The 15,840-nt window shown below is 35.6% G+C and overlaps 2 protein-coding genes and 1 long non-coding RNA gene across 8 annotated transcripts in view; 2 read left to right on the top strand and 1 right to left on the bottom strand.

Moving 5' to 3' along the window:
* Window positions 1-15,840, bottom strand: part of asic2 (acid-sensing (proton-gated) ion channel 2) — an 814,368-nt gene that overhangs the window by 645,190 nt on the left and 153,338 nt on the right.
* Window positions 7,658-9,231, top strand: LOC141381249 (uncharacterized). Its single transcript, XR_012401131.1, has 3 exons — window positions 7,658-7,682; window positions 8,940-8,972; window positions 9,178-9,231. It is a non-coding gene; the product is annotated as an uncharacterized lncRNA (long non-coding RNA).
* LOC110439297 (uncharacterized) lies at window positions 9,478-10,948 on the top strand. Its single transcript, XM_068219271.2, has 6 exons — window positions 9,478-9,582; window positions 9,754-9,819; window positions 9,966-10,102; window positions 10,205-10,298; window positions 10,425-10,524; window positions 10,635-10,948. Exons 1-6 carry the CDS (start codon window positions 9,574-9,576, stop codon window positions 10,910-10,912), a joined length of 684 nt encoding a protein of 227 aa, XP_068075372.1. The 5' UTR covers window positions 9,478-9,573; the 3' UTR covers window positions 10,913-10,948.

The following is a 15,840-nucleotide window of genomic DNA, read 5'->3' as shown; positions in this document are numbered from 1 at the left end:
TGTCATAGTTTATCAAAGATACAACCCCCCACCCCCCCGCTGCACGTCAGCTGCCACCTTCAGCAATCCTTTTAATACATGCAGCACAATGATTTTCGTTAAAATTTTATACCGTCAAAAGTGCTGGATCTGTTCAGCAAAATATTTGACTGTGTCATATCCCAAATGACTTAAATAATTCAAAACAATGTAATGAAAGCAATCTCCATTGTACTGTGAAAGCAAGATCACTAACTGAACAGTTGCATTATCGATGACGCATGCTCAGGTTTGGAACAGGTAAAATTGCAGTGTGAGTGCAGGCTGAGGGGAAGAGGGGAGGAGTGACATGGCATGGTTTAAGGCAACCGTGCCTAGTGTGAGTACACATGAAGCAGTAGCTGTACAATTGTTGACTATACATATAGATTATACAACAGATTAAAAACTTGATTTATACAAATACTTCACATAATACTGTACAATATTGTGCAAGACATTGTGCAAAAGAGGTACTTAAGGTCTTAAAAGTAGGTAGAAATATAATTTGTGGTGCAATCACAAGTAAACATTGGTGTTGTTTTATTGAGTCCTTGGAGTGTTTATAATAAAGTACTGTATCTCGTGCATAAAATATATCCAAGTATTATATACCCAAAGAATCCTCTGACGGTGTTTAAAGATAACAGTGCATATTCACTATGATGTTTAGGGTAAAAAGAATAAAACTAAAGATCTGATCCATCGCATTTCACATGAACAAAATGTTCAACATCAAAGCCAATCTGCACTAACAGCCTGAGTCAGATGCTGCAAGTTTCTTTGATTTTCATTGCCTTTAATATCACAAGCTAAAAACAGATAAATCTTTAAAATACAGAAAAATTAATGAATCACAATCTATTCTGAGCCCAGGAGGCCATTACTTACAGCAATTTATAGTAGTTCTGATGGCAAGTTTTATGAACCTGTTTAACTGACTGTGTAAAAAAGCTTTTCACACAGCTATATTTTCAGATGAAAGACCTTGAACTGCAAGTAAACAGCAGGTGCTGATATATTTTGTTTTAGATTTCATCTTAAATTTTGCAACACAATATTTTTTTGCTGATGGAATAGGGTTTTATAAACATAAAGGCATGGGAGGTGCAAGGAGAATCCATCTTTCCCTGAGGTTTAGAGACACGAGTAGAGCCTTTAATGAGAGTTTGACTTTGATTTCTTAGTCCTGATTTGTCTTGTCCTCTTCCCTCCAGCGCTTCCATTTTTCATCTTATCATTTCACACCACAGTGTATCGATCCAAAAACACCACTTTAAACATATTTTCAGGATACACAAAAATCACTGTGTAAATATGTATTTAAGCCAAATAAAGATTGTATATAGTAAAATATCATTTAGTATATTTTTCACTTAAATATTTTTCTATAAAATGAAAACAAGGAAGAGGAATGTTCAGACAAATAAATCACTGTAAAAAAACATTATCTGGCTTTTTTTTTTATGTACGCTAGTCATCATAAGTGACAAATCTGTCTGAACAATGATAGTTAAACAAAGGATCGCCTGAAGTGGTTACAAACCTTTTTGAGTTTTATTCTGTTGAACATGAAGATATTCTGTAGAAATCTCAAAATGTGTAACCCTTGACTTCTATAGTTCTCTATGGTTAAATGTTTCCAGCTTACTTTGAGCTACTTTTGTTCAACAGAAGAGATAAAGTCAAAGAGGTTTGGAACAAGTGAACAAATGATGACAGATTTTTCAGTTTAGGGTGAACTATCCCTTGCTTTTTCTGTTCATAGGACTGACTCTAAACTGCCTGCAATGAGTTATCAATAATCACAGCATTTTTTTTTTTTTCTGTACAAACCAGCATAGGTTTGTAATAAATGTGCATAATATCAGCCAATATTCTCTATTGGCTGCATGCAACCATCTAATTTGTCCCTCAAGCACTGTAGATGAGAGTTTGGTTTGTGTTGTCGACGTGTTTAGGAGATGCTGTTTGTTTTAAAGTAAAACCACTTTGCAAGCACTTCTAAAGAATTGGGACTTATAGGCTCAAATTGAAAGAGTAAAGTACATTTCATTTTAACACTATGCTTTACAGTATATGAGCTGAGGAAAAAACCACACAAATCTGTGCAGTGCCAAGGTGGAAAAAACTTCCTTAGCCTTTTTTCTGAACCAAACATTAGAAAAGATCAGATGAAGTTTATTTTCATTAAAGCTCTGGATACGTCAGTAAGAACTTGGCCTTTTGTTGACTTTATTTTACAGCAGTAAAATGTGACTGTTTTATTAGAAAGATTGAAAAAATACAAGAATATTAAAATTTGATCTGACAGTAATGTTGTACCACACAGTTTATTATTATTATTATTATTATTGTATCACTATGGCTATGGGTATGTTTTTTGTTTTTGTATTTTTTTGTAAATTGTGGGGACATTCCATAGGTTTACATTGTTTTATACTGTACAAACTGTATTTTCTATTGGCCTAACCCCACCGTACCCCTAAACCTAACCATCACAGGAAACTGTATACAGTTTTACTTTTTTTAAAAATAATAATAATAGTAATTCTGTGTGATTTATAAGCTTTTAAAGAAATGAGGACATCAGCAATGGCCTTATATTTCACCACCTTCTTGTAATACCAATGTCATACCTATGTCATTATACAGATTTGTGTCCTGATATATGCAGCTATATAAAATAAATGAATAAATGCAATATGATCCCATACAGACCCTTACAGATTATGATGTTACCAATTACAGGAAAACTACATACAGCATTTATTTAGTCCTTATTTGAGTTCAGAAACAACATATAGCCTACAGTAAGTGCAAACCTTTCATATATGTCTTTAATCTTCACCAGCACATGTAACCTCTTGTTAGAAAATAATTTCATCATTCCGAGTTCATAATAGTGCAAAAGATGAGGATAATAGTTAAACATGGCAGTTTGTTCATGTTTAAGGTTGCTGAAACAATCATTTGCTCCTTTGTTTTTTCATGCGTCAGTCTCAAGATTGTCCATTGTCCAAGGTCAGAAGCACTTCAATAATCACAAGAAAGTTATTATCAGCTCAAGAAGTTTGTTAATTCAAATATAGAAGTGCAGCAAGCAATTGCAAGCAAGTGAAAGCCCTCGTGCTTTAGACAGACTCATAAACAACAACAGGACAACAGATTTATCGTCTTGGCTTTGAGACTGTTCATCAAGAGAACGACAAGGTATGTTTGAGCTTGGGTCAACAACGGCTCAGTGTATATATTATTATCATGTAATGTCTCGGCTGTGTATTTAAAAATGGATCTTACTTTGTTTTCATTCTCCTGGCTTGTATACACTCTAGTGACGTTTGTCTGTAAACCAATAGCATTCAGCTGTGCATTTAGCAGCACGTCTATCTCAGCCTTTTGGTACCCTTTGGTTGTGCTAGGTATCCTTTCGAAAGGGTGCCCAAAAGTGGTATGGTATGCTTTGCTTTTAGGTACCTATTGATAGTGAAAACGGCCATAAAAGTGAACCGAATCGTACTGTATCGAACTATTTGAGTATTTTATTCACATTTTAGCCATACACACACACAAATACAATGTGAAAAGAATGTTTTGTAAACTTCAAAAAAAAGCTTATTATAAGGTTATGTTTACATACTAGGGCTGTGCAATACATGTAATTACCGCTGCATCACAAACGTACCTATTACAATATAAATATATAATGTATGCAATAAATGAGTGACTTAATACTAAAGTATTGTGTGCCTGACAGTAGAACACAACAGAAAGACATCAGGAAATGTCAACATAGGCTAATGTCAACATGGGAAATGTACATCAACATCCATCTCTGAAACTAAGAAGAGTGGACATGCTGGTTTACTTTTCCATCCAAAATCTGTATTGGTTTTCATGCGGATGCTGAAATATGATCAAGCAATGTTGGAAATGTTTAAAATGTTCAATATTCAATATGTAACTCCACTGTTTTCCTGATTGTTCTGGATGTTTTCAGGTTGACAAGACTATAGTAGGAAGGCAAATTAGTGGCAATATTTATTTTGTTTAAATTCAGTACATTACTACTATATTTTAAATGAGATTTAACTTAATATATTTGTTAAAATGTCAGATTTGTTTTTTGTAACAATAAAACATGGCTGTTGGCTTTTTGAAGTTGCTGGTTACAACATTTATTTTTAAAATATTCTATCACATTCTGAATATGACATTATTTAGCATGTGGTCACATACAGTATCGCATTTTTATTCAATATCGCACAGCCCTAATTTACACAGACACACATAAAAAAACCCACAGACACGAATAAGCACAAAAACAAAACACCCACCCACACACACACACACACACACACACACACAAAGCTTCACGGAGAGGAGCACAATCTCAGCCAGGCCAAGGTTATTATTTGATAGTGAGATATTGGGAGGAAAGTTGTTTGAAATTGTCTAGCGAGTTTCCAAAAGCCTCAGAGAGCCATCATATTCAAGTGTTGCTCGACAGCCTGAATACACACACACACACACACACACACACACACACACACACACACACACACACACACACACACATTTTACATAAGGACAAGGGACAGCCTCATTTCAGAGAAAATAAATTCAATTTCATTATAAAAGCGTTCACTTCATCTCTCTTATCCTCAGCCTGCCACGCTTTTAAAGGTTGCTGATACAGAGAGACACAGAGTTCCAGTAATAATGTACCAGGGTTAAAGCCCTGTCATCATTAATAGGGAATAAAGGACAACATTGTCTGATTTACACTGCCTTCAAGCAGGCTTTACCCTCACTACCCAATGAGACCTGCACACGCATATTATCCAAAAGGGATTTATGGCTTCTTCGGTACAGCTTTCGTAAATATGCCTTCTTGCCTCTTTGATCTCTTTTTGTTTCATGAAGTCTTGTAATGTGTAAATGTGGGTAAAGACTGCAACATTTGTCTAGTATTCTTTCTAAAGCTGTAGTTGCAATAATAATAGAGCTCTATACTTTATATACATTGAATTCATGTTTTACATGTTCGTTATGTAGTATATAAGAGTTTATTATTATTATTATTCCTGCTGAAATATGTTTTAAAAAATGCTTGCACACATAAAACTAATAAGTAAAGATTCACCAATAAAGGAAAACTTGCATTTAATTTACTCCTCCTCTGAACAGTAGAGCATTAAAGATTAAGATTTTAAGCTGAAACTCTGATATTGATTCAATAAATGCAAGTCAATGGCTTCTGGCACTTTGAAAGTCAACCAAAAACATACAGAGGCAAAATACAATGAATACCCTTGGCTGCTAATAATACGTTAAGGTCTTGGGCAACATTAAAAAAAAAATCAATCTGTGTAAATAAATAAAAAATTCATAACATTATTACACACAATCCAAAGCCTGAATGCTGTAATCTATTTAAAAAGTAGTAAACTTTTACTTAGGCTATGGACTGCATGTAATAATGTTGGCTTTTTTATGTTCAATCCACTTAAATTTGTAAACACTAATAAGTTAACTTACTATCTTCATGTTGTCCCAATGCAAATCGATTGTGTGGAACCCAACATTTTTTACATTTTTGAAGAACTGTTTCAGTTTGTTACTGAAGAAGTCGACCAGCATCCTGGATAGTTAAGAAAGACCAAATTAACAGCACATATTCAGTTTTTGTGTGAACTACCACTTTGGAAATATGAAGAGAAGCAATGACAACAATACTAATCATCTTTGTTTGCACAACAGCAATGACCCGAGAAGGCTTTTGCTTTTACACAGCTTGCCCCAAAGTGCTCCAAATCTGCCAAATATGAGTTTTGGCATAACAGGAGTTCTCATATGCATGTACTGCTGTTCAATCAAATTTACCTTAAAAGCCAGCAGTGCAATTTTATAGCTCCACATCCATAAAATGTTGAATGGCAGCCAGAAAAGTTACGTATCCTGGAGCAAAAGAGGTACTGCAATGATTAGAATATAAAATGAGAAATAGATCAACTTTGAACATTCACATGCTACAAACTGTTCATTCACTTCAATGCATCTCATTTAGTCGTTTCTGAATTGGTGTCACAGGAACAGATAATGGAAAATGCTTGCAGAAAACATTTCAATTGGAAGCACAGATTTATCAGAAAGGGGGTGGGTGGAAGGGGGTTTCAATCAGATGATAGAAGTGAGACTCTGTCATGCAAACAGAGCCGTAATATCAATGATAACAACTGCAGCTCCATACATCCGATGTCAGTGAACTACACTTCAGAGTCTTTGCTGTTCACAGCTATTTCCATTTCAGACTTTCTTTGATTAAAAAACGGTCAGTAAGTTGAAGGCCAAATTCATCTACCCTATCTCTGCATTTGCATTTTATCAAAAAAGAATATGTTGGCTTTAAGCAATGAGAGGGCAGGTGAAAAGTTGTTCTTTTAAACCTATTTAGCATATTTCAAATTGCACTTTCATTTACCCAATGTAAGTGATCTACTCTTATTTGAAGACGGCAATGTTTCCAGCTAGCTTTCATGTGTTACAGTACACTGAGGTTTAATATTAACTTGATATTAATTAACTTTACTTAATCATATATATAAACAGCAGTATATTATCTTAATTAACATTGATCACAGTCATTCTTCTTCTTTTATAGCATCTGCGATTAGATATACGACTTGTTAATATAAAAGTGCATTGGGCGGTTAGTTGCAATTTGAAAAGGAGAAGAAATATCATTTTTAAAATATAGCAATAAATATGCAAATGTAAGTGTCCTGCTTACATTAAGAACTTATAATAATTATGAAAATTTTGTTTTAAAAAAGGTTCTGCATTTAAAAGAGTCCACATAACAGATTTAATGACATGGGGGAGCCCTTTTGTTGAAGCCACCTTTTTCCCCTCAGCTGATAAATGGCAAAATGTTGAAACCATCTCAATGTCTTTACAGTGTACATCCACCATAGGGTATATGCCGATTGCCGAAGCATGATAATAGGACTTTTAATTTGCCAGTAACCTGGATTAAGTGCTTCCGGTGAACTGTATGCCAATGGAAAAATCTACACAGTAAAATCCGCTGTGTTAATTAAGCTGTGTTAATCTGCATTTAATCAAAATGAGTTAATTTTACAAGAAACGGTGAAAGACACCCCCTTGTGTTGGTGAAAATGATCAGAGTTGTATTCTACGTCGTTAACTTTGCTCTGTTAAGCTCCGCCCCTCAATCTACCCCCTGCAGAGAACGTGTTGGAGTTTTGTCGGCGCCATTTTCTGCTCCCTCGTGCGTATAGGTAAGCTCTCTTGTTTAACGTCTTAAAACATCATTTTATCGATTTATATGAGTAAATGTGCTAATACAACGGTATATGTTGTACTTTGATGAGTTTTGTTTGTTAAAACATTGATTATGAGTCACTTTGTGACCGTGTAATTCGATCGATTTTATCACAGTGTCGTCACCTTAACGTTAAAGATGAAGCTTAAACGATGCCAATGATCTTACTTAAATTGTTTTTGCGATTTCTAATCTTACTTTTATATTCATTTAGTTTTGTACTGTGAACTCTGAAGAAGACGTTAACGTTAGGCTACATTTAGCCTCGAAGTTTTGCTTTCAAGAACAACTCTGCAATGTTCCAGGTAACTGTTAGGTCAGTATTTTGTTGTTTCAACATATTAAGATGGTAACTTACAGAGAAAGTTATATGATATAAACATATGTAGTGTAAAATTAACTGTCTCTGTATGGCTGTCGAGCTCACTGCTGGTTAAATATTTTCAGTCAATTTCAAATTACTTCCTAATTAACGTTTCTCTGTTAAGAGGTTGCATTTTAACAGCTTGTTAGTGTTGTCATGATACTGTTTTTCGGTAGCAATTAACGTTACTGAAATTCGCTGTTGAGCGCGGTCCTAAACCCCGCCGTTTGGTCGTGAAGGTCATCAGTTCACCGCACTTAACGTTAACCGCTGTTTACCGAGTGCAAACACCGATACAGAGACAGCGGATCATTTTAAAACTGTGAATCATCAGCGGATCTCTTAAATGTCAGCCCATAGACACGCCAGCTCATCTTCGCGGCTTTTAAAACGATCAAGTGGCGTGCATCTGTGTTTGTGGCCGGTAAACAGCGGTGACATGTAGTGATGGGTCGTTCATAAACGATTCGTTCATTTTGAATGAATCTTTTGTATGACTCGAAAACGTTGAGTCCTTTCGGAGTGATTCGTTTAATTGCACAATTGTGCTGGTGGAGCAGAAGATTCGTTCCTTTTCGAGTCTTCTATGTGCTTTGAGTCGTTCGTTCATCGCGTGAAAGACAGAAGCCAGTCATGCATTTAGAGCCGGAAAAAGTTTTGATTCGTTCATTTATCGAGTCTTCGGATTTGATTCATCTCTCTTCACGTGCTGCCACATGATAAACGAACGACTCAAAAACCAGAAGACTCGAGAGGTAAACTAAAAATCATGGCTCCTTTTGGCAGCTTAATTAATGTGGGTCTGTGGGACGTGAACGAACCACTGACGTTTGAAGACCTGAAGCTGATAATCATAGACAAAAGACCAGGTAAACAATAAATTATGATTTACTCTTACAGCATTCCAAGTTATGACTTGTTTGTGTAATGTGGCAACGTCTGTGCTAGTTGTAGATGAGTTTGGAAACAACTTATTACATTTTAATAATATTTTGGCTACTCAAAAACACTTAAATATTAGCGGAAATGGATGCTTTTAATTCCAGTACCAATTGGTACCAAAATTCAGTATCATGACAACCCTTCAGCACAGACATTATTTCAAAATTAAGTGGATTAGAATCATTTTTTTCTATGGTGAATGTGTGTTATACTTTGACATAACAGGAAAATGATTGTTGACATATTGGTGTTTTCTTTTCCCCCAAGTTTCTGTGCATATAAGGCTCTACAGATCACATCGTGAGTAAAACCTTTAAGTACTTGTGTAATTACTTTACTAACTGGGATGACCAATTCTTAAATAATAAATATATGTTAATGGTTATAAAATCTTGCAACAATTTATAAACCTATGTGCCATTTTTGTGTCATTTATAAATTTATGTATGATTAAAGTCCCCCCCCCCATTGGCACCTGTATGAAACATTCTCATTTTTCTTACAGAGCATGCTGGTAAAGGTGAAATTTGGGGATGCACAAAAGTTTGTTAAAATAGCCCATGTGAACCTGGAGGACTTTTTGTCTGCAGGTAAGAAACAATTACACTTTTGTTATTCAGATTTCTTATTTGGTATGTGGTCAATTTAAATACTGATGTATATGCTGCTGTGTTATGTTTCCAGATGATATTCAGAGTTACCAGTATATAACTGATCAGCTTTCACATTTTATTATTATTATGCAATATATTATTTATGTATTGTTTAGCCTTTTTGAAGTTTGGGGTTCCAAATGTACCTGAGAACGTGAAGGTTGTGGATGAATCTGGGACTGAGGTGGATGGTGATGTTTTTGAGGAGTTAATCAAAGATCCCTCCGTTGGCGTTCTCACCATAAAACATGGTGCAGGTTTGTATTTTATCACATTATTTGACTGTAATGTTTCACATTTTTTGTCATAGAGACTTCCTCACCCTTATATTGTTTATGCAAACAGATTTGGAACCGGCTTCTCCACAATCATCTTCTATGCATTTAGATCAGTCTCTGTCTTCATCCATTGACTCCCTTGACTCTCAGGATACAGTCATTATTGAAGAAGGCCCTGACAGTAAGCGAATGAAGCTGGATGATGAAGCAAAAAAGGTGGACTTTTTTTTTTTCTACATAAAAATGATTTAAATTGAAAAAATATATAATTTACATTTAATTTAAAAATTCATTTTTTGCTTTTTGTTAGGTGTGTTTGTTTAATTTGTTTATAACCTGCCTTTTCCCCTCTTATTTTAAAGCTGGTGCAATCTGTTCTTGTCAAGAAACCTGGAGGCGAGAGTATAATAAATGAGTATAACAGAACAAAGGCTTTGAAGGATGAAACGAGGAGAAAAATGGTTAATATCCTGGCAGCTGATATGACCGAAAAAAATGGGTAATCTGCAAAGTACTGATTTGTGTGTACACATAGCTACTTGATATAGTTGTGGATTTATTTATTTTATTATTTTTTTTATAATAAATCATTATTTTGCAGAGGGTCCCCACCAAGGCTGGTCAAAGAAAAATATGCCAGAGGAATCGTGGCTTTGTTCCCTTACCTCAGTGACCCCTATTCCAAAAATGGCTTTGTAAGTCTTGCACCTTTTTAAAATTTTACATTTGTGTTGTCACGTTTTTTTTTTTTTACACACCTATACTACAGATGGTATATTTTGCTCCTGTGTCCCCCTTTTTACCCATTTTTATCTCTTTAGGAGCATTACTATGATGGTGAGAGTGGCACCGGATATTTGGCATGGAGAATCAAAACTATTCAGAGAAACCTGGCTAAAGAACGACGAGGATCATTTGAAGGTACAAAATGAACTTCAGAAATGTAGCAATCTAATTTTCTTTGTGCTTGGATGATTATTTTTTTTATTTTGTATAAACAAACAGTTAAAATTAGTTTTGTTGTTTGTTAGGTCAAGTGTCGTATGCTGAGCGGGGATCCGGTGGACCAACTGTAGCAAGGCATTCAAAGTTTACTCCAGAGATTGTCCTTAGTGAGGATGAATGCAAAGAAGCAATTGCATTCATGAACCATTCTGCTGATGAGGATGCCATCAAGAAGAAAATGAAACTGACATTTGACTATCGTCGTAAGATGGTTCTTGATCCCATGCAGTCCAGTGATCTATTGACAATTTTTCCTCGTTTGAAGGACATTAAAGGCTTGGTAAGTGTTTATAATCATATTTGATAAATGGTTTGTTGTATAAAAATCAAATAGTCAGTGGTGACATGAGTTTAAAGATTTGCCCTAAGCATTACAATAATTAAAATGTTATGCTTATTAGATTGAGCAAGACTTTGTTCTGATGTTTGGAGAAGGAGTGTCAGGCAAGCTGCTAGAGAAGTGGACAACAGCGTTCAAAAAGTCATTCAGCAGTGCAAAAGACTTCCTGCAACCAGCGATTTACAGGAACTTTTGCTAGCAGCAGAATCTCTTCGTGATGACACTGAAGAAGATGTTCATATTGGTAAGAATTTTGATTAATGTTTAGGTAATGTTTCATACCATGGTTATTATAATATTTAAAGGAACCCAAGCATGAATGAAGTTAGCCATAGTTACACACTGTCAGTTTAATTTTTAAATGTTCATATTCAATTGGAATTCATTCATATATATGTGTGTGTATTATTGTAAATCATATTCATCAATTTTTTTATATGTTGGTAGTTTGGATCAAAGTTTTATCAGATTTACAAATAATTGGATTCAAACTAAGATTGTTAATGTAGCTTTAGTCACTTTGTATATATTTTTGGCTTTTTTATGTAGTTAACTTCTAGTTTTCAACATTGTTTTGCTGCGAGTTAACATTTATTATATTAACCAATTGTTTGTTACCTGTTTAAACAGTTTGGGACAGCGACCTTGCTTCAGTACTACTACTGTTGCATCTGATTCCACCATCTGCTCAAGGCCGGAAGAGACCAGGGAAAGTTTCTGCTTCTCAAGCAGAAAATCATCTTGTTGTCTTCAAGAAGGTTTGTTTGCTGGTTTTATTTAATGATTGTTCTGTCATAGTTTGTTATTATTTAACTTGTTAGTGATGTTTCTTTTTTACTTGCTTGCTTTTTTTTTTTTAGAGTGGAACAAACATCGAGGAGCATCTGCAAGACATCTCTGCGAGCGCTCAGCCCTATCTCCTGGCTGTAGGTCCTCAGAAGGATTCAATTCACCAGTTCTTCATCATCCTTGATCAGCATGCCATTCCATGCAAGTCCACCTCTTCTCTTGGTGCCTTTGATGAACTGTTTAAGGCACATTATGTTTTTGGCACCTCTTACAACACCATGCTGCACAACATGTACACTTTCATTCAAACCACTGTGTACAACATAGATGTTGGGAAAGTGAAAGAAAGTCCTCGTGTTGCTGAGGTTAGGGCAAGGCTGCTTAACTAGGTGCCTAAAGTTCCAGTGCACTCATGAAGTGTTTTGTTTGTGAGACGGAATTAAATGGTTCAAAATTGCTTGTTAGGCACTTCAGATTTGTTCATGGTTTGGTTCCTGGAAAGAGCCTTCGACTTAAATGTGTAGAGGCAGGATGCGGTTCTGAGTTTGGTACCTTCTCAGGTTTTAGAAAACATTTGAATATAAAACATCCTGAACAATGTGAACAGAGTTGTGACCCTAGTGGCATCTGTGAGACAGAGGAAGAAAATAGTGCTGCAATGTTCCACCAGAGTGACAGTGCTGAAGATGTGGCCACAACATCTGTAATGTTAAAGTCTAATAAGAACACTTTAGATATGTGTGCGTCTGCTGTTGCACAACTGAAAGTTGCTGGTTTAAGTCAGTCTGCAATAAATGGTTTTGTTTCATCTATGGAAGAAGTGGTTTTTGAGATTCATAGTCAAGCCCAGGATGCAGCTTTGCTCTGTATATCTTCTGAGGACACTGTTAGTAAAAGGAAAATAGAGGAATCTTTTACAAATTTAGAAAATCCATTTACTTTGTTAAATTCGGAAGTCAAGCGACAGCGACTGTTTACAGCGAAATGGGGGATTGTTGAACCTAGTGAAATAGTACTCGGCACAAGATTTGACAGCAGAAGAAATAAAACTACAGGAACATTTGATCAAGTTGTTGTGACTGATAAATTTTCTTATATTCCCATTTTAGAAACACTAAAGACAATTTTAAAAAATCCACAACTTACCGATTTGTTTAAACCCAGGCACATTTCAAAGGAAGGAATTTATGTGGACTTAAGTGATGCAGCACATTTTAAAAGCAGTCCTTTATTTTCTACAGAAAAAGATGCCTTACAAATTCAGTTATTTTATGATGATTTTGAGACCGCTAATCCACTGGGCTCAAAGAAAGGTATACATAAATTGGGTGCAATCTATTTTTCATTAAGAAATTTCCCACCAGTTTTTAACTCCTCACTGGTTAATATTCATTTATGTGCCCTCTTTCATGCACAGGATGTTAAGCGCTATGGTTTTAACTCCATAATTGAGCCCCTGGTCAATGATCTGAAAGTGCTTGAAATTGAGGGAGTTAAGAATCCAGTGTCTGGAAGATGCATTAAGGGTACTATCGTTCAAGTCACAGGGGATAACCTAGGTCTGCACAGCTTGTTTGGCTTTCTGGAATCATTTCGGGCTCGATATTGTTGTCGTTTTTGTCTGCTTGAGAAGCATCAGTTTCAGTCAGTGTTCTCTGAAGATAGTCCTGAGGTTGAACTAAGAACTGCTGAGATGCATGCTCTGCATTGTGAAACTTTACAGTCTGATTCTACACTACCTCACGTGTATGGTGTCAAAAGGGCATGCTTATTAAATTCCCTCAAATATTTCAACACAGCCACCAATTTTGCTGTTGATATAATGCACGACATTCTAGAAGGAGTTGCCCAGCTAGAGGTAAAACTTGTTCTGCAGTACATTCAGCATAATTTTCTGAGTGCCAATGATCTTGATGGTAGAGTACATGCTTTTGACTATGGTTACAATCAGCAGAGAAACCGTCCTCCAAAAGTCAAATTGCTTGATGGAAGCAATGATTTAGGTTTAAATGCTATTCAATCTTGGTGCTTATTGCGCAATTTGCCTTTAATATTTGGAGATTTAATACATAAAGATGATAAACACTGGCATCTTTTGCTTTTACTTCTGCAGATTGTTAACATTGTCTTTTCACCTGTCTTAACAGATGGCATGACCACTTATCTTAAACATTTGATAATTGAACATCATCGGCTATTTAAAATGTTATTTCCCCAAAAAAATCTTCTGCCAAAACATCACATCATGATACATTACCCACAATGTATAAGGAAAATTGGTCCAATTTTGCACACATGGTGTATGCGTTATGAAGCTAAGCACAAATTCTTTAAAACACAATTAAAAAGTTTCAAAAACATCACCAAAACACTAGCCAAAAAGCACCAGAGTTGTATGGCAATGTATTGGGAGTCTTTTAGCCAGTACAGACTGACTCTTGGCCCAGGAAAGATGGTGGAACTCAGGGAAATTAGAGGTGGCCCAGAGATTGCTTCAAAATTAGGTGTGGTAATATCTGAAATAGTCTATGCTGTAAAGTGGATCAAACATCATGGCACAGAGTATCGTCCTGACTTTATTATCTGCACAGAAGTAGCACATGAGATGCCAGTGTTTTGTAAGATCATGACTATAGCTGTCAAAAATGAAAATGTACTGTTATGTGGCACACTAATGGAAACTGTATGTTTTGATGAGCATTACTATGCTTTTACAGTCAGACTGCATCCAGACAAAGTTTTAACAGTTGTCAATGTAAATGAGCTGTGTTATTTCAAACCATTTGATCTTCAAAGAAAATATGGTACAACCGATTCTGTACTTCATGTTGTACCATATTGCCATTTTATGCAGACTTGAAATTTTTGCACTGTATTTTTGTAAGCCTGAATGTTTTAATAAAAGTTTTAACTGATATTGAGTTTCGTTTTCTGTTTTATTTGTTGTTTAATGTTTTTTTAGTATGTTCAGTAGCATTAAAAAATTGCACCAGAGTGAAATAATGACAGTTAAAGCAACACCATATGGGTTGTAAATCAACTCTTTATTAGTGATGTATTAACATTTGACCGGAGTTGATTTCTGTTTGGTGTTAAATTAAGGAACACCAGACAGAGTTAATTTCTGTTCAGAGTTAAACACCTTAACAATTTTCAGTGTTGACCAGTGTTAAATTTTAACTCAAAATTGAGTTAATTTTACTCTGAAAATATAACACAATGAAAAGTGTTAATTTAACACCAATTCTGAGTGGGACCAAATACACTCACGTGCAGTGTTAAATTTAACTCTTTAAGAGTTTACTCAACACAGCAAAATTTACTGTGTACGCGTTTAAGGTCCGTTTTCTTTTAAAATATAAATGAAAAATATAATACAAATAAAAATATATTATTTTATAAAGTGGGTCTCAGATTGTACAAGAAGCACTGCATTTGATTACATTTTTCCCCGCGTCTTTATAATATGAGCATATATTTTACCCCAGTATACTCAATGGAGCTTCTGCCTGCCGATTCTGACCGGCGAGTGTGAGTAAAAGACCTTTTTTCTCGTTGTACGCTTGAACAACTAAATGAATGCCAAAGGTGATTTAACTGAATGTATTTTAATTACATTACAACGTCGAAATTCACAATAACAGGTCCCCGGAAGTTTATCACTACTAGAACAACACTAGGTATACTTGAAACATCAAGGCAAGTGTGTTGAGGCAAGTTGAAGCTAAACCCTACAGGGACACCGGCCCTCCAGGACTGAGATTGGGGACCCCTGGCATATACCCTATTTAGGGTTCAGCGGAGTCCCAGCTGGACCACTTGACATTTCTGAGTGGAGTTTGCATGTTCTCCCCGCGTTCGCGTGGGTTTCCTCATTGTGCTTCGGTTTCCCCCACAGTCCAAAGACAAGCGATATAGGTTAATTGAATAAACTAAAATTGGCAGTAGTGTATGTGTGTGAATGAGTATGTAAGGATTTTTCCCGGTACTGGGTTGCAGCTAAAACTGCATCCACTGTGTAAAACATATGCTGGATAAGTTGGCAGTTCATTCCGCTGTGGCGACCCCTGATAAATAAAGGGTCTAAGCCAAAACAGAATGAA

The sequence above is a fragment of the Danio rerio genome, chromosome 3 (genome assembly GCF_049306965.1).
Source record: "Danio rerio strain Tuebingen ecotype United States chromosome 3, GRCz12tu, whole genome shotgun sequence".
Lineage (NCBI taxonomy): Eukaryota > Metazoa > Chordata > Actinopteri > Cypriniformes > Danionidae > Danio > Danio rerio.
The sequence above is the reverse complement of the archived record's forward strand: the minus strand, read 5'-3'. Positions and strand labels throughout refer to the sequence as shown.

Excerpts from the sequence above, each read along its gene's own strand:
- LOC110439297 (XM_068219271.2), top strand. Across the intron at positions 9,820-9,965 it reads TGGATGATGAAGCAAAAAAG|CTGGTGCAATCTGTTCTTGT; the intron begins GTGGACTTTTTT and ends CTTATTTTAAAG. Across the intron at positions 10,525-10,634 it reads ACGACGAGGATCATTTGAAG|GTCAAGTGTCGTATGCTGAG; the intron begins GTACAAAATGAA and ends GTTGTTTGTTAG.